At 34.5% G+C, this 20,003-nt stretch overlaps 1 protein-coding gene across 1 annotated transcript; it reads right to left on the bottom strand.

Moving 5' to 3' along the window:
• Nucleotides 1-9,260: 9,260 nt before the first annotated feature.
• LOC130630720 (uncharacterized) lies at nt 9,261-13,010 on the bottom strand. Its single transcript, XM_057444308.1, has 4 exons — nt 11,631-13,010; nt 10,111-10,155; nt 9,875-10,021; nt 9,261-9,759 (listed from the first exon to the last, which is right to left on the bottom strand). The coding sequence occupies exons 2-4, from the start codon at nt 10,136-10,138 to the stop codon at nt 9,557-9,559; spliced, it is 378 nt and encodes a 125-aa protein (XP_057300291.1). The 5' UTR covers nt 10,139-10,155; nt 11,631-13,010; the 3' UTR covers nt 9,261-9,556.
• Nucleotides 13,011-20,003: the final 6,993 nt, after the last annotated feature.

Below are 20,003 nucleotides of genomic sequence, written 5' to 3'. Positions count from 1 at the left end.
TATATAGTAGTAGCAAAAGTATATACATCAAATAATACGTACGGATTCATAATTTCCGCAACGGGTGGATTGACACCTTCGTTGACACTAAAAAATATGGGAATACTTCTTAAAAGCATTGATTGGAATAGATACATTCTATATTACAAGTATATTTGAAATTTTAAATATTTTGTCTTAAGGCCTTATAAAAGGATTCAAAAAGGAATTTAAATCATATTGTGTGAAAATATAGGTATGCTTTTTATTAGAATGAAAAGCAGTTAATATTTTGTCTGAGTATGTTAAATGCACATTTTATCTCTATATAGTAGTAGCAAAAGTATATATATGAAATAATACGTACGGATTCATAATTTCCCCAACAGGTGGATTGACACCTTCGTTGACACTAAAAAATATGGGAATACTTCTTAAAATCATTGGTTGGATTAGATATATTCTACATTACAAGTATATTTGAAATTATAAATATTTTGTCTTAAGGCCTTAATAAAGTATAATCTATTGTGTTAACATTTAGATATCCGTAATATCAGAATTATAATTGTGTGTTAATATTATTAAATTTTTCGTAGATACAAATACAATTTTTAAAAATTAATGTACGACATGTCTTTGGTTTTTAAAACGTATATTCAAAGTTTACAAGGACGGAAAGTCCAGTAAAATGTTCATAATAATGTTTTTAGACAGAATATGTATGAGATGCAATATAGCACAAGATCAAATCAATATACACCAGAATTAAGAGCTACAACGACTTATTTCTGGGAAAGTGTAGTAGGACATGTCGTGGATTTTAAAAGTCATATTAATACATATTTTATGGGCAAAGCGTATATGTATATATTGATGATTATGTATAACATACTATAATTATTGCTCTCTAAGTTTCATCAAGACATTTTTTAATCACTTCCTTCATATTTAATACGGATGGAATCTATTATATTTTTGATACTTTGTGCAAAAGCAAGTGTCTTTTTTATTCTTACCTATTTTCTTTTTTTCTTCTTTTTCTTTCTTTTACCCACGGCTGATAATCAGGCCTATGATTTAGATGATAGTAACAAATTATTTAATTTGACTAAAATGTAATTTTTCTTAAACACTTTTATAGCAATAAAATATAAATATACTTACACATCCTTTTTACATTTTCTTTTTGGATTCTAAAATGATAATCCAAGTAGTAAAATTAAAATTCAGATACCGAAAAATGAAAGGTTGTAGTTTAATTGTAAAATATCAGAATTACATTTTTTCTTTGAATTTAAGTTATAGTATTTTTTGTAAACCTGGAATTGTTACAGTTCGGGGGGTTTATTTTTCCTATTAAAAAGAGATTGGCGTGGATATATATATATTTCTGCTGTTTTTTTGAAACTTTTGTTACGGTCAAATCCTGTTTCATTTCAGACTGCCAAACTTTGTTTGTGGTGCAGATGAGTTATAAATGCATGAGATTATTGTAGCAGGTTTTTTGTTGCTACAAAAGAAAGCTCTAGAACAACATGCAACACTAATCCAAAAATAATGTATTACACTAAGATAAAAAACCGTATAAAAACTTACTTTTCTAATATTCAGGTATAAAATACCCTTCTTTCCATTTCGGAATTGGACAACTTGGTTTTGGCATACCTGTAAGTTAAGGTAGAAATAAAACTTCTGAAATATTAAATCTTACAAGATTTTACAAGATTCGAGTCTTAAAATGCAGCAAAAATACGCTTTTTTAAGTGCGTAATAAATATCATTTAAATCTAATTGGAAAATACAGATATGATTCTTTTTCTGTTTATCTACTCATTGCTTTTTAAATTCTACTGATTTGTGCTATAATAAGGAAACAGAAGTTTATGAATATGGATGATAGTTGGTGGTCTTAATATGTCTAAATGAAAAATAACCCAATGTTGCATAAAAATGAAGTCCCGAAATTGACCACTTGTTATCAAACCATACAATGTGTAATATGAAGGATGTGTTGTAATTTTTTTTATACTAGTGTAATCATTTGATCACTGGACCAAATTTTAACTTAACATAAACATTATTATTAGACAGTATTATTAGACAAACGTTCTGTTCGAATTGTTAGGAATATAATAAAAAAGAATACAATAATTGAATCTCTTACATCCTCTGCAGTTTTTGAACAGCATGGTTGTTGTTCTAGTTGTTGTTGTTGTTGTTGATGTTGTTTCTTTTGTTGTTGTTGTTGCTGTTGGTTCTTTTGTTGTTGTTGTTGTTGTTGTTTCATATCCTTAAAAAAAGTGAAAACATTAAATAATAAAAAAGAATGTGCTGAGCTAGCTTTTAAAAGAAGTCCATAAGGAGAATTTTTCATGAGCATTTTAAAGAGCGTTCTATATAGTGACGGCGAACCCGTGGATTTTTTAAATAATGCTTTCAAACCACTAAAATTATAAACGGAGATGTGAATTATAACCATTGCTGTGGATTTTATGAATTTAAAAATTCAATCCTCACAATTAAACTTAATTTTCTTTCTTTTCTACTTTGCTGTTGTTGCTGTTGTTCATATTCCTAAATGGAAAATTATATGAATTAGAACTATTGCAAGGGGGTCCTGGACAGAAGTTAACATTATTATGCCTTAAATTTATTGTGTAACTAAAATGTATATAAATATAGAGTATTTAGAACAGCGTAAATATGCAACAAAACAGCATTGCGCAGGAAAAGTGCAGAAATATGTCGCTGCCAAATTTATATAAGAGTTTTCTGCTACATTATTCCTGTCTAGCAGAGACTTATATGACATCATCAAACGCATGAAACCTGTCTACAATCTGCTTCAAATTGAATCTTTTCCAGAATGAATTTTAAAAATTTGTTGGGACTTTCTAATAAATAAAATTTATTCAACACTTTTTCCGTTTCTTTCATTATTTGGATGATATGCAAAAGACTGGCCGAAAATCAGATTTTCCCGTTTTTTTAGAAAAAATCCGAAAGAGATCGTAAAATATCGCAATATTTCTCTTTGGTCAGAAAAGTAATTTGATAATATTGACAAAAGTTGTTACATTTTTTTCTCATTATCGGATTTTTAAAGAAATTGATGTAGCAGCATGTCAAGAAATATACCATTAAAAAACACAGCAGGGACTACTGATAATTTAAAAATTGTAAAATAATCCAAAAATTTCGGATAATGAGATGGGACAGAAAAATAAGGCAACTATATCTCGAAAGGCATATTTAGGCGTGTTAGTAAATCATGCTATTTGAGCATTCGTGAGACTTCGGTTGCAACATTTTTCTTCTAATTTACTCTAGTGTTACAACTTCTCTTTGAAGCCTTTTTAAGACTTTTAATATTGCGATACAATTAACAATGTTTTAGTGAAAGTGTGGCAACATAACGTACAGTGCAAGAAATACTAAAAACTTTAGTTTGCTTTTGTAATTGTTACGAAAAAAAGTAGAATCTGTGTATACTCTGTCGCAACTAGTTAAACAAATCTTTAAAAAAAAAATAATTCTAACAATAAGAACGAAAATAGCTTTTTTGATCTAACTTTTGAGTTTCCTGAAATGTTGACAGCTAATTAATATATGCGATTACGCAAATTTTTGCTATAACACGAAACATGTGATAAAAAAATATTTAAAGAGTTATTGTGGTCAACAAAAACTGAGGACGTCAGCTTTGACATTCTAAATTCAAATTCACATCTTTTATTTTACTTAATGACATTTTTCCCACATATGTGTTTCTATTTTATACATTCTATTCAATGTTTTTTTAATATTACTGATGCGTGCTGCAAAGAAGAAACAGAATTTTAAGACAATGATTAGTTGGTGGTGCTAAATAACTGTCGATAAAAAATAACCCATCACTGCATAATAACGAAGTGCAACCACTAACCACTTGTTCCACACTATACAATGTTCACTATGACGGTTATCTTGTAATTTTCTTATACCAATATAATCATTTTACCATAAGCCCAAAAATTTAACTTTTACTTTTAAAATTAACACTTCAAGAGTACAAAATTTGTTAAATTAATTTTTAACGACCCAATTTTCTAATGAAACACAAAGTGAGTAATTGAATGTCACTTAATGACGTCAGTAAAATTAGAGAAACATTTGTTCAGAATTGTTAGGTACATAATAAAAAAAATTCAATAATTGCATCTCTTACATCCTCTACAGTTTTGGAACAGCATGGTTGTTGCTCTAGATGTTGTTGTTGTTGTTGATTCTGCTCTTTACTTTCCTACATATTAAAGAGAATTAAATTATTTTGATTAAGTCCTGTCCTCAAATACATTTTCCGACACAAAATACACAAAATATTCGAACTCTTACATGAATATTGTCCGGGTGTTTTATTACTTTTTGTTGTTGTTGTTGCTGTTCATGATTATCCTTCGGAAAAAGGGGAAACAGTAATTAATAAAAAAAGAATTGCTGAGGTAGTTCTTAAAAAAAGCCTATAAGGAGAATTTTCCATGTGTCATATAAAGACTTAGCATTAGTGTTTAGTCTATTTAGAGGCATTTTAAAGAGGTTTCTGTATAGTGACGGCGAACGCGTGGAATTTTGATCCAAGGTTTTCAAACATTGCATCAATTATAATATGGAGAATTATAACCATTGCTGTGTATTTTATAAATTTAAAAATTCAGTCCTCACAATTAAACTTAATTTTCTTCTTTTTTCATTTTGCTGTTGTTTCTGATGTTGTTGTTCATTTTCCTAAATGGAAAATTAAATAAATAAAGTTTTTCAAGTGGGTCCTGAAAAAGAATTTAACAGTATTATGCTTTAAATATATTGTATATAAATATGTATATAGTGTATATAAATATAGAGTACTTGATTGTGCAGGAGAAGTGAAGAAATATGTCGGAACCAAAATTGTATATGAGCTTTCTGCTGCGATATTTTGGTCTGGGATGGATTTATGTGGCGTCATTGAACCCTTGAAACTTGTTTACTATCTGCTTAAACTTTTTCTCATTATTTGCATTATGTCAAAAAGTGCCCAAAAATCATATTTTTCGAAATTTTGGAAAAAATCCAAAAAAAATGAGGAAATAGAGTTAATGAGAAGTCCAAGCGTTGCAGAGTAATTCTCTTTGATGGCAAAATTAAGTTATTAATCGTAATAAAAGTGGCAAAATTTTGTCGAAAAGTGACACAAATCTTTAACAATTTTTTTTCTCGTGGTAACAATTAGCCGTTACTGATGCATGATAAAAAGCACAAACTCAACATTAAGTGATATTAAAAACAAAAACACTAATAATTTTGAAAAAATTTATCTCTCACATTATTTTGACAAATAGTTTGTTGTTCTTCTTCTTCTTCTTCTTCTTCTTCTTCTTCTTCTTCTTGGTTATATTCCTGAAAGAGAAGGAAGACAGGAATCAAAACTAAATTTTTCACAGCTTTTTTAAAAAAGAAATTATCTCTAATATTGACCAAAAACGGTTTTTCATACCAACTATGAATTAAAATTATCTTACATTAAAATCAACTTCTTCGAACTTGCGTTTTTGATTTTGGTCTTGATTAGCCTAAATAAAATAAGTCTGTCTAGTAAACTAGTATAGAAAGTGTTGCGGAGAGGTTGCCAAGGCAAAGGCATTAAGTACGACTCAAAAGATTACCTATTATACTCAATATAGCTAATATCATATACTTATGAATACCTGCTTGTTGTAGATGCAAGATAATTATATTTTTCCTAGCCCTGTCCAGGATTTGAACCTGGATCTCTCATTTGCATGAGTGTCATAGCCATTAGACCAACAGGGCATGAATATATATATATGAAAAACTTTACATGTGCATCTTATATATCCTAACTTCGGTTCAAACAAACAGACAGTTAACAAGCTGTTGTTATCCTACGCACCTAAAACAATTTTACTTTGTGGAAAATTTTGTAACATTTAAAAATAAAAATACAGTTTATAACCTGTTTTTACCCTCTTAAAGCAAAAAAAAAACTGCAATATTTTATGGGAAAAGTTTCTGTGAAAGATCAAAAATTAGATAGATAGATAGGCGCACATTTTACTTTCTTGCAACTTCGGTTTAAAAAAACACAGCGGAAACAGCCTGTTGTTATCCTGTCCAGCTAAAAATCAAACAGCAGTATATGTTTATTTTGCAAACAAGTTTTCATGACGGTAGATAGATAGATGCGCATATTTTACATGGCTAGCCTCACAAATATCGAGGGATATACCCTGTCTATTATTTCCAGGAGGGGCCATGGCGTAGATGGAGAGTCCTAGAGTATTTAATTGTCATTTTGTGCTACGCAGACCCAATTAGAGCCCGCACTCTACTAGACAACTCCCGGCAACATCCAACGGCCCACACAGTGTGCCATCTTCCCAATTTCCCTCACATGGCTTGGGTTAACCCGGGGCTATGGTAACATTCACTCGCCCATGTTGAATCGCCGTCAAGAGGAATCGAACCCTGGTCTCCCGCACAGAGTACGAGAGCTATAACCACTAATCTACGGCGCCACGGTAGGATAAAAAGCTCTTATCCAAAACTGAAAAAAACATATACATATTGTGAAAAAGAAATAATAAATACATTTGCAGATTTTCAATACATGTCGACGATTGAACGAGAACCGCTATTCAGAATTTAAAAAGCCTCAGTAATAACAAATGTTGATGTTGTAAAAATTTCCCGATATATATATATATATTGAAATAATTTTCGCTTCTGCAACTTAAGCCGCACTGATGTATGCTCAGCGGCAGGGTTAAAAAAGTTTATTTCCTGACGTGTGTACAATATATATAGCTAGCTACAACTGTCCACGAAAATATAGCTCTCTATTCCCCCTTAATGTTAAGAACTGCCTATTTGTGGCTAAGCAACGTAAACAATTACACGTGACATACCTGTATATAAACATTTACTATCTGCAAAATATCTAGCTGGCTATGTTTGGCCATTTTGCGGACGATTGTAGCTAGAACAAGCTGTATGATGGGACATTCCTACAGAGTAGAATTATCTCGTATTATTATTATCTTTATGGCGCCGTAGATTAGTGGTTATAGCTCTCGTACTCTGTGCGGGAGACCGGGGTTCGATTCCTCTTGACGGCGATTCAACATGGGCGAGTGAATGTTACCATAGCCCCGGGTTAACCCAAGCCATGTGAGGGAAATTGGGAAGATGGCACACTGTGTGGGCCGTTGGATGTTGCCGGGAGCTGTCTAGTAGAGCGTGGGCCCTAATTGGGTCTGCGTCGCTCAAAATGAGCATTAAATACTCTAGGACTCTCCATCTAAGCCATGGCCCCTCCTGGAAATAATAGACAGGGTATATCCCTCGATATTTGTGAGGCTAGCCATGTAAAATATGCACATCTATCTATCTATCTATCTATCTCACTCACTGTGTAGTATATAGCTATGTATAATAGCTAGCTAGATAGAGGATAGGTAGAAAATCAGTCTCAAACAATTTTTCTATGCTAGCTATGTTGCTGATTTTATGCCAGCAAAAAAAGCAGTTTATTGCTAGCTACATGGGTAGTTCTATCCCAGCTAAGTAGTTAATTTTCTTTCTTCATTTTCTTGAACAAGCCCTTCCTCCTTCGGCTGCGATATAGCTAGCTTAGATTAACGGAAGTTTGAGTTTGAGGCGCTATGTTATCCGAGAAAAAGTCACGTGATATTAGTCAAATTGACTTATGAATCACGTGGTTAGAACTAGCTTAGTCTCAACTGGAAGTTCCCGCCAGGAGATCTTTAAATAAACAAAAGCACTCCATCGCCGTATATACTCGCTCAATCTGAAATTTACGAAAAAATAACCAGAAAAATTACGGGGCAACCCAGTCGAAAAACGTCCTACGAAAATTTAAATTTTGATGTATACGTGCGGAAATCCTATACACTCTCCTCCGTCCCTTATATTTGGCTTATTTAATGAGGAAATGGGCTCCGCTTCTCTCCGCAACCAGTATAGAAAGTGTTGCGGAGAGGTTGCCAAGGCAAAGGCATTAAGCACGGCAAGGAAAGGGCACGGCCTAAGGCAGGCAGGGAATCGGCAAGGCAGGGGGGTAGGCAAGACATGGAAGGCACAGGCAACGGCATAGTAGGCAGGCACCAGGAAAGGCATAGGAAGGATGGCAAGGAATCAGCATGGCAGGGGTAGGCAAGGCATGGAAGGCACAGGCAAGGGCATAGTAGGCAGGCACCAGGAAAGACATAGGAAGGACGGCAATTCAAAGACACGACAAAGGCAGGCAGGGAAACTGGAATAGGAAACAGCAAGGCAGGGGTAAGCAAGGCATGGGAGGCACAGGCAACAGCATAAGAAAAGGCATGAAAAGGGTAGGCAATTAGTTTACCCGTCCTTTAGCTATATACTGCATTTCATGTCATGCTACTGTGGTTACCATCTTGCGTAGAGACAGACAGAATACTGCTATTATTAAAAAGAGACTAGTCGTTAGCCCGTGGAAAAATCCACGGGGTCGCCCGTCCTTTATATATCACATTTCGTGTTTCCGTTACGGGACGCGGTCACCCTTTTGAACACACAGACAAAATACGGCTATTATAATAGAGACTAGTCGTTAACCCGTGGAAAAATCCACGGGGTCGCCCGTCCTTTATATATCGCATTTCGTGTTTCCGTAACAGGACGCGGCTTTCGCGGAAACACAGACAGACGACGGCTATTATTAAAGAGATAGTCGGTTACTCGTGGAAGATTCCACGGAGTCGTCCGTCCTTTATGTAACTCATTTCGTGTTTCCGTAACACGACGTATTCCTCGCGGACAGACCGACAAAATACGGCTATTATTAAAGAGACTAGTCGTTAACCCGTGGAGAAATCCACGGGGTCGCCCGTCCTTTATATATCACATTTCGTGTTTCCGTAACAGGACGCGGTAACCCTTTTGAACACACAGCCAGACGACGGCTATTATTATAGAGACTAGTTGGTAGCCCTTTGAAAAAACAAGGGGTCGCCCATCCTTTATATATCACATTTCCGTAACAAAAAGACAAACAGAGGCACGAACAGACAGACGACGCCTGCCCGTGTAAAAATCCACGGGATCGCCCGTCCTTTACGTTTACCCGTCGCAACAAGGTGGATAAAAATATATCTCATTTGATATTCGTTTTGGAATAGCTTAATTTATGATGGTGTCCATCAGTTGACATTAAAATTTTGAATCTATCAAGGGAATAAAAAAATTCTTCAATATAGAGTTAAGATAATTAACAAATTTAATAACATCTAACCCTTCGTAAAACAAGGTAGACAAAATATTTGTTTATCTAGTTAATTTCAATGGAAAAAATGTTGTTTTTTTCAAAGTATTTATTTTTTTCAATGGAAAAAATGTTGTTTTTTTCAAAGTATTTATTTTAAATTCAGCCTGAAAAATAGTTTAGCAATTGTTTGAATTTTGGCAATATTTAGGCCCATTTTAAATTTAGGATATTTTATTAAAAAAAAGTGCACCTCGTTTTACAAAGGGTTAGTAATAAAAATACATTTTAATATTGTGGCTTATACGGCCCACCACGACCGCGTCTCCCACCACGACCGCGTCTCCAACCACGACTGCTACTTCTACCACGATCCCGTCGCCCACCACAAAACTCAACCCCGCCATTATGCACCCAACGTCCAAACACTTCTAGGTCCATTGACCCGCTATGTCTAAGTCTGTACTGTAAAAATTTTGTCCATACTTGCACTTAAAGAAAAAATAATGTAAAGGTTAATACAATAAGTAACATAGATAATACCTAAGGTATACCAAAGTTTTAGATCCTAACAAAATTTTGAATACATGAAAAGTGATTTCTTACTCAATTCCATGTTGGGAGCTGTTTCGGTGGGGTCTTCTTCATTGGTCCACTCGACCCCACCCTGCTTTAGCCATCGGCCAAACGACCGATAATTCATGGAGCCAGGATGTTGTATCCTGTGCTCCACGAATTTAGCATAAAGTGAAACTATAAAAAACGGTATAATATATAATAACAGGTATAATTTTTTTATTTATTAATACCACTAATAGTAACAAAATCAATAATATACTTACCAAGTTCTAAGTTAATTTGTGCCGCCATTTTTTTCTCTATATTTGCTAAAAAACACAAATAAATCAGTTGTAAAACATCACAAATTATTTCTAGATTATCAGTACAGTACACTCCCGATAACTCGAACCTCAAGGGACCAAAAAAATAGTTCGAGTTATCGAATGTTCGACTTACCGGGGCATTCGATAACTCGAACTTTGACCGATAAGTGAAAATAGTTCGAGTTATTAAAATTTTTTTTTCTTTTCTATTCTAACAAGAATACAGTCATAGTTATACATCACTGAAAAAAGTTCTAATGTGACTCTGTTTCACTGTAGCGGTAACGTCTCTCTCTGTCAATTAAAATACAGGAGAAAAAAGTTTTTGTCAACTTTGGAAGAACAATTTATATTATTGAAAGAAAAGTAGTCACTTTTTACCGAGATTGTTTTCATTTTTCCTCTGAAGTTCGAGTTATCGGGGGAATTTCTGTCCAGGTTCGACTTAACAAATGTTCGAGTTATCGGGGGTTCGAGTTATCGAGTGATTTTTGTGAGAAAGTATTAGTGAAGGTTCAACGGGAATTCAAAAACAGTTCAAGTTACTGGAAGTTCGAGTTATTGGGCGTTCGAGTTATCGGGAGTGTACTGTATATATTTTCGGATGCTTAGAAAGAATCTTATTATTTATGAATGTTTAATAATAAAATTAAAGAATGGTCAAAAAATCTACAAGGTGCTACATAGTGACAAAAAAATACAGTAGTCAATTTTGTACATATTTATTTGGATATTTATTTGGATATTTATAAAAAATTTATTACGTAATATGTGAACGGTCCCTAACTGTCTGGTGCAGACGATATAATGAAATACTTCAGAACAATTTTCTATATGTATACTAATATATATATTTATTATTAATTTTTCCCAAAAATACCAAGAAAAAAATGAATTTTCGCCAAATGGACAAAAGCTTGCTAAATTAATTCCCTTGTGGTAGCTAAAATTTACTGACTAAACTCACAAATAATCTATGCTATGGAACAAAACAATATCAAAGGAAATATTCAGTGCCAAATGGTTTTATATAACAAGTAAATGTAGCAACATATCTCGCCTACTATATACGGCCATACGTATCCAGAAGACGTTTAACGTAAGTAGCTTCACAGGTAATTTAAAATCTTGATTTGAATTCTACGTGACGTTACTGCTACCGTATAAAAGTAGACCTAACAAACAAGTTCAATCTGTCTATTAACTGCAATACTGGTAAACTTCTAATCATTTTTCTCACTTTGCAACCTTGTTGTCACTAGCAACTATGAGGGGTCCTATAACAGTAAGATACTATACTAATAACTGATATAAACAAGGGGAATTATTTGAGGATTATGATGATTATAAAATTGTGTAACTCTTAAAAATAAAGTTAGAACAATCAAATTTCCAAACACAGGCTAGAACTAAGGCTCTACCACTCCCCACCCTTAATGCTACGATTTCAGAAAAAAGCTTGTAAAGTATATGCTTACCAAATAAATCCTCTAGTATGTCTCATCCTCTACTTTTTTCTCATATGTGATCAATTGCCATTGTTAATGTAAAGAAATTTCCTAAATGATTTACAACTAGAATGTTAATTTTCGTACTAAAGTAACTGCATTATGAATTAAGCAGTCAAAAAATCAAATGACATGATCATTTGGCTGTCCAAACTAACTGTGACAGAGTAGTCATGAAAAATACTGATGTGAAAAATTAGCAAAGATTTTACTGGTGGTACAATGACATAATCATGTCAAATTTTATACAGAAGGAAATTTAAAAAGGGTGTGGTTTCAAAATTGTTAAAATAACTTAAAAATTACATTACACAATGAAAATGGTCTCGCCTTTATGTATAGTACACATTTAAATATAAAATTAATTAATAAGAGGTACTTATCTGATTGTTTTTCATTTAAAATAACTGCCATGTTATATCTTCCAGTAGAATTTGAAAAAACTTGCTAACGTCTTCTACAAATTCCTTGAAAGTTTATTATAGTACCTGAAAACAGGAAAAAGACAAAAGAGAGCAACAAAGGAACTGAAACTGTACAGTATCATTCAAATTACAAAATACATTAACTTTCACATATTTAGTGCAAATTCAATTCCTTTTTATAAGGTATTAATTGCCGGTCTCCTCCATCCCCTTACAACCGGACCTATCCTCACCGATATATCTCTTTAATGTCCTCACATAATTTTTAATTTTTTTCCTTCGTGGTTTAAAATCAAGACTGTGTGATATCTTAAGTATCATCATGGCCAGTTAAAAATTATCATATAATAAAATCTTTTCATAATATACTCATTTTGAGGAACATTAAAGTGTCAGATTTTACATTTCAGGATTTACTGACATTGGTTTCAATAGTTACCATACTCAATGATGGATCATACTTAATTTGTAAAAACTTTTGCAAAATAAACACAAAAAGTTCAAATCTAATTTTTGTGTTAACTTAGTAAAACTTGAAACTTAGTAAAGTCAATCACAATGTTAAATTTCATTTTATGCAAAAAAACATTTCTTTTTTGGCTTAAACGCTTTCTCTCAGTAACGTTTCCATAAATTAAGTTATATGAACCCCTGGCATAATTTTAAGTATATATACATACGCAATATATGTAACTAAATTTTTAGAATGTCATACACTGTATGCTTTTATTAACACATAAAATTTTACAAAAAAAGGGGAGGAAACCAAGAAGTGACCCACTTTTAAATTGACTTAGCTTAATGTTAAAAACCTTTTGTTTTACATTCTTAGAAGGAAAAAAGACAAGAAGGTAAATCAACCCAAAAGTCAGGTTACAAACTTGATTATATTAGGGCCTTCAGTAACTTAAGACTTGGTATGTGTTAATGAGCATGCATTTTAGACAAAAAGCCTTGTAAATAAAAGATTTTTCAGTGTTAAATAAGGACAATTTAAATTTGATTATCAAAACTTTAATAAACTTTGAGTGCACACAAATGCTTAGGCTTCTTACAAAAAACGAGGATTAATTTGCCTTTAAATTGAGTTTGTTGATAATAATCACACATCGTGATGCCTGATGTTAGGCAGAGTATTTTTACTTTATTTTAACCATGATTCTTGGATACAGCTTACTATACATTGATATTAAATCAAGTATCTGACTTCGGCTTATTACATCCAATAATTACGAATTCATGGGCAGACGGTTGTTTTGAGAAACAACTATTCTGTCTGTTGAACTAAAAATGTTTACCATGATTCTTGGATACAGCTTACTACACATTGATATTAGATCAAGTGTTTGACTTCGGCTTATTACATCCAATAATTACGAATTCATGGGCAGACGGTTGTTTTGAGAAACAACTATTCTGTCTGTCGAACTAAAAATGTTTACCATGATTCTTGGATACAGCTTACTATACATTGATATTATAATCAAGTATTTGACTTCGGCTTATTACATCCAATAATTACGAATTCATGGGCAGACGGTTGTTTTGAGAAACAACTATTCTGTCTGTTGAATTAAAAATGTTTACCATGATTCTTGGATACAGCTTACTATACATTGATATTAAATCAAGTATTTGACTTCGGCTTATTACATCCAATAATTACGAATTCATGGTCAGACGGTTTTTATTTTGTTTATTTTCTAAATCAAAATTTTACTTCGCATATTGATTTCACAACAAATATATGAACATATACAATGTTTTTTAATGTATATTATCTGCAACATAGGTTAATTTCAGTTGTGATTATCATTATGATTGAGATGTGCATATAATACATGAGCAATCTGCAGATGGTGAAGGACAAACTGCATCTTCAATATCATCATCGCAAAACTCGTCAAGGTCTTTCAGCAAGTTAATATACTTTACTATAGTGATATCAAATTTTTTGATGGTTTCATTCGATAATGCTTTCAGTCGTTGCTCTTCCTCTTGTCTGGCTTTCATACGAGGATGTGTATTAACGTACAAGAGACGTTCTTGAGTAATTGGCTCGACAAGTGCCCAATTCCTTTCTTTTTCGCATCTTGAAAATGCAGTGTAAGCTGTACCAAGGTTATTTTTTTCCATCTGAATTGATTGTTGTAACTTGATACGCATGTGGGTGGCAGTTTTACCATCTCCAATCGACATACCCTGACTTTTAGCAATTGTTATCGCATATCCTGGCATCAATGGCAGGCCATTTCTGCTGCAACAATTAGATTCACATCGACCTTCAACAGCAGTAATTGGTATCCATGTTGGATGTTCTGGAATCCATATTGGGCCTTTATAATTTGGGAAATCGACAATGACAGCTATAGGAAATTCAGGTGGTGACATATTTGGCGAATAAAGGATTGCAATTACTTTTCCCATCGCACCATTATTAAGACCGAGGCCCGTAAGACCTTTTTGGTTCTTAGTGAGTATTACAGTTGCACCAACTGCCATTAAAGATCTCAGCGGTATTTGACCCAGTTGCTTATCAGTCAAAGAGTGGTGTTTACCACTGCCTCTTGATGGAATTACAGCAACAGGCACACCGAGGCTAGCTAATTTATTGTGATTTTCCTCATTAACTTCATTCCATGTTTCCATCAATGTAAGGACGCGACCATGCGAAAAGTTACATTTTTCGGTTTGTGGCAAACCATCTTCGTAACGACTATTTATATCTTGCCAGTCTTGTTGAGTGATCGATCCATTACGTATTCTAAGAAGTCGCTGCAAAAGAGCTAACTGATCTGGGCCTTGACGCATTGTTTCTGTAAGAACAATAACATCTTGAAACGAGCGATAGATTGCATAGCCAGCAAAGTTGATTGTCGAATCATCGTGTTTTGGTGGCTGATGTAGATCCAAAGCACGAATTGGTCCAAGCTGACCAAGGTCACCAAAGAAATTGACAGCTGGTACACCACCATAATAATTATCAAAGTCTCCCGTAGCCTCGCATAATCTTTGGCTGCACCAGGCCACAAGAAGCTTCGACTGCATGCTACGTTCATCAATATTAAGTTGAAATAATTTCAGCTCATTGTTTTCATGCATACCTGTATACTTTCTCAGCTTTCTTAGAGATACATCACCCAACGGATAGTCAGAAAGCTGGACAGAATTTAAATTCTTATCTTTTTTCAGTTTGTGTGGTGGTGGAGTCATTGAATGTATAGTGCGACCATTAGGTATGAGGACTGATGCTGCACCAGTTGGGGCCAAGTTCATAACAGCAGAATTTCGCTTAAAAATACGCCGAACGATTCTGGTGAGCGCAGTAATGATGAATGTTTTCCCAACACCAGCTGTTCCTTGTATTAATAAACGTAATGGCTGGGTACCTGTTGGCAAAGTTCCTTTTGCAACTTGCAATAAATGCTGAAGATTTATACCAATGACTGTTCTCTGTAATTCATTAGCATTTAAGATGTTTATTTGGGGTAAGGTACAATCATCAGCCAGATGCAATTCATTTCTTTCTGCTTCTTCAGATATAGATTGTAACCATGTGTCAGCATTAATTGGCCATTGACTACCAAAACTTTGAATTGCATAATTATTCCAATCAAATGTAGGCCCTCCATTGGGAAGAACTTGTTGTACATCCGGCTCATTGATATCAGCAACGTGATGCCTTGCAATATCTCTCATTATCGCTCTGCCTATGTTCATTTGTGCAATGACTGAATTTTGGGAACTTTGAGAACTTGCATCTGTATATTGTGATGATTGACATGAAGACTGATTATCGGTTTCATTATTGATTACACGAGTGTGACTTTGTTTTCTCTCACTCTTTTTATCGAATGATTGTTTAGCCTCCTTCAATGCATCTATTAATATAGGGGGACAGTTTTCAGTTTGAACAAAGGAAGCCAAAGCAGCAGCAAATGACTCATGTTGTCCCTTCAATTCTTCAGTATTATGCCACGTTCCAACAGAAAATATAACGAGCATAGCTTTTGCATAGTCCTCAGTAACAGGCCAAACAGGTTTTGTAGATATTCCTGTAAAAACTGGCACGTGATCTACTTTGCAGGTACAATTACATTTCTTGCTCCAGTTCCATAATGATATTTCTGGCTCAGTTTTTCTACGCTTATCGCTCAAGTATTTATCCAATGTGCTATTCTTTGTAACGGTTCCATCTTCACCAGACGTATCCAATGCTCGGAAGCCACTGATACCAATGTATCGAAAATTCCTGGTACATCTAGTCAAACGGCCACCACTATTAATAAAATCTGCCGCAGCACCTGGTACATCTACCAGACCAGCAATTTTTTGAAGTAGTCGTTGAGCCAAATTTTTAACAGTGCTTCCATCAGCAGTGTTTTCAATGAGATGCCGATAAACATGTACCAAATCTTCAGTTGAGGCTGCCCCCTTGCAAGCATAACCAGCAATGTATTTTTGAAGAGCCAGAAGATCCTGATCGATAATGACTTGACTGTCACAATTTGCTAGCCAACTAAGCAGACGTGTTTTAACATGCATCATTAGGCGAGGATGATCGCGTGGTCCCTCATATCTAGGATGTTCCCCTTTTGTTATGACAGCATGAAAAGGATGAATCTCTTTGCCACTTGTTTTTTTGGTTTGTGGATCAAGATCACCAAAATGAAAACGACAGTACTTTTTTGGAGCGGTATCCTTTTCCTTATTATTCTTACGACGATAACGCAAACAACTGGAATTACAATTATGGAGACCTATTCTATTAACAAGATAAGTATGTTGCTCTCTTATACCACCTTCATGGTTAGCGACATCTGCAAGTTCTTGCGCCAATGGGTTATGGTCTGGAGGAGCTTGACTCCCTTCTGGTGTTGGCCATTGATTTTTGTTTGGAACCCAAGTTCTAATTCCAGAGGTATCTATAATTTCATTTCCCCCAGCAGGATGCAGTGAAGTAAATATGGGTGAAAAAATGTCATCACTGTCTTCATTTGTGGTTTGCAACCAATTTTGAAGTTCTTGTGCAGCAGTTTGGGATGCTTGTGAGTCAGGTACATCATTCGACAATCCATCCATGATTGTTTTGACCTTTTGAGCGTGTTTAGAGGACGATATAATTGCGTGACCATGTATCTCACCTCGACCTTTAGCGAATTCATATCGCCACCAACTATCATTATATTGAAACACTTTCTTGTTGACTGTGGCAAAGTAATTTATAGTCCTTGCATCAAAATACTGTGTGACGATATGAAGATTTTGTAGAATCATTTCCCGCTTGAATTTGCTGTCGTTTTCCATTTGTTGCCGCACAGTATCTTCGTTTAAATTGTTTATTAAGGCATGATACTTAATAAGTAATTCATGTAATGGTTTCCAATGAAATTCTGCACAACTGTTGGTATCAAAATAGGCCGGTAAATCGCCAAACTCATTTCGTCTGAAAAACAACAGAGCATCCACTTTTTTTTTTTGGTCTCTCCAGTATGGATCGGTATTCACCAGGTTTTTTCCAATACTAATAATTTTTCGTGGAACTGAATCATCGTCATTTTGTAAATTATCTCTCAGTTCAGCAATTGTGAGATGCGCATCATTTAATTGTTGGGAAACAAGAAAGCTACCCTGCTGTAGTGCTTGCATTCGTAAACGCATATTCAATAAGAAAAATTTTAAGTATGGATGACGCGCTACACGATTATCAGAACAATAATATATATGTTCGATGTATTCTTCAAAGTTAATTTTACTCAACCTTGGAACCGTTAAGTCACAATTTCCATTAATAAAAACAGTTGGGTATGCCATAGTAAAAAAACCAGGAGTTTTTAATTCTCGAATAGGCTGCTCTCGTGTATATTCCAAATTTGCATTCGCAATTGTGCCATGTTCAAGAGCTTGATTAACTGCATCTTCAGAGCCCAAGAGCTTCTGCAGTATTGTTCGCAACTCTTTGTCAGCATCTTTAGATTCAAGTGGACAAACTAAACCAGAACGGGTTATACTTTCGTCATCTTGAGGTAAGTTTTCCAGAAATTGATTTTCAGCAGGACCCTTGTCTTCCTCTGGTATAATATGTGGCATTTCAACAACAGGCAAGCCAGGTAATTCAGAACGCATCTCTGGTAAATTTTGAATGCGGTCATATTTTATCGAAACATCCTTATAGTACTCATTCGGTAGGAACTGAAAGTAGCGTCCTTTTAAAGGTTTGTCAATGTGATCAGAGCCATTGTATAGATGTTCACTATTAGTATCTGGATATTCAGTGCCACCTTCTGGGTATCCAAAACACAGCCCTCGTAATGCATTTTCAACTTTACCCCTTTGCACAGTATACTGTTGAACTGAATTTCGACTTCCTTTCTTTTTAATAACCACTATTCCAACCTGAGATGGTAACGATGGCAATTCTTTAGCAATTTGCATTCTCTGAGGAAAACTGATACAATGTCCTTTTGATGCAAGCATGCCATATCGCAGGAGGTGTATATTCATGATAACAGTGATACGACGAATCAATGCTACTTCCAGTATGGTCAAATTTTGAAGATATGGTGGTACCGGTAAAAAATGCATATCATTATGGCGGATGTTATCGTGTAATGGGCCCAAATCATCATCATCAACTGACAGTATACCGGAAAATCTAGCAGGTGTTGTTACATTCTTTTTAAAACGACTAAGGCTTTCCCGATGACACCTGTCACACCTTCCATCGCTGAAAATTTTCCAAGGCTTAACGGCAATTGGTTTTGTTTCGTTTTCTGCAGTAGGACTGATAGGGGGAGTAGCATGAAATACTGGTCGGGTTTCACGACAAGTTTTACAGGTTGCCAAACTATGCAACTTCTCACCTTCTTCGAACTGTATTACAGCTGCAACAACATCAGGATTTTGATGAATAGAGGAGGTTTCATTTCCATAAATTTGATCACTGGTCTGGTTGTCTGTGACAATTGTCGGAACTGACTGTGTGGTTTGTATGGACTGAGTGGTTGGTAAAATATTTACTAGATTGTGTGTAGTAATAGGAAGTGTAAGGTGTGGCAGGGAATATGTATGTTTGGAGGCAGGCGGTTTTTTCAAACTACCATTTTCCTGATTACTTACGGCTGTTTTAGAAATGTTTTTTTTGCAGCTATAAATTATTCGCCTGTGTCTGTTGAATGTTTCCATACTTGTTTCATTAACTTTAGGTTCTTCATATTTAATATTTAACTGAAGACACTTTAGCTTTAAAGCAGGTTCTTTATTATAATTTGGCTTGCGTTTACGCTTGGTTGTAGGTTTGGTTGTAGGTTTAGGTGTAGGTTTGGGTTTAGGCTTGGATTTAGGCTTATGTTTAGGCTTAACTTTTTTTGGTATTATAGCAGCAGACATATAAGATTTCATTATTTTCTCTACTAGGAGGTCTTGATTTTGATTCAAAGTAGTAACTTCCTTTTCACCAGGTTTTTCATTAGTTATATTTTCAGGATATTTTGATGACAAACAAGGAATTTTTTTAGGTGGACTGAGTGATGTGGATGATGTAACAGGAGTAACGCTCACATTATCATCAAAGATCAACGATTGATAGTGATTTTGATTAACCCTGCCAAGCAAAATGAAAGCACCTGCAGTGGTACCATCAGTCAATAGATGTGCCACTTGTTGTTCACCAGGAATATCATGTGTTTCGTCATGAGTAGGACTAATGAGGGTATATGGGCGTGTTGCAGTACTGGTATCGGCTGTTATCAAAATGTTTACGCCCAAAATTATTGCAGTAGCCCGTATGAAAATCTCTTCAACATCAACAGTAGGTCTTGACTGAGTTTGTATGTCGCGTTCCCACTCTTCCGGCTTTATGGTTAAAAAGATTCTGTTATTTTGAAAAATTTCTAGATTACTATTTTCTCGAACAAAT

The sequence above is a fragment of the Hydractinia symbiolongicarpus genome, chromosome 2 (assembly GCF_029227915.1).
Source record: "Hydractinia symbiolongicarpus strain clone_291-10 chromosome 2, HSymV2.1, whole genome shotgun sequence".
Lineage (NCBI taxonomy): Eukaryota > Metazoa > Cnidaria > Hydrozoa > Anthoathecata > Hydractiniidae > Hydractinia > Hydractinia symbiolongicarpus.
Note: the sequence above shows the minus strand (reverse complement) of the source record. Positions and strands in the feature narration are given on the sequence as shown.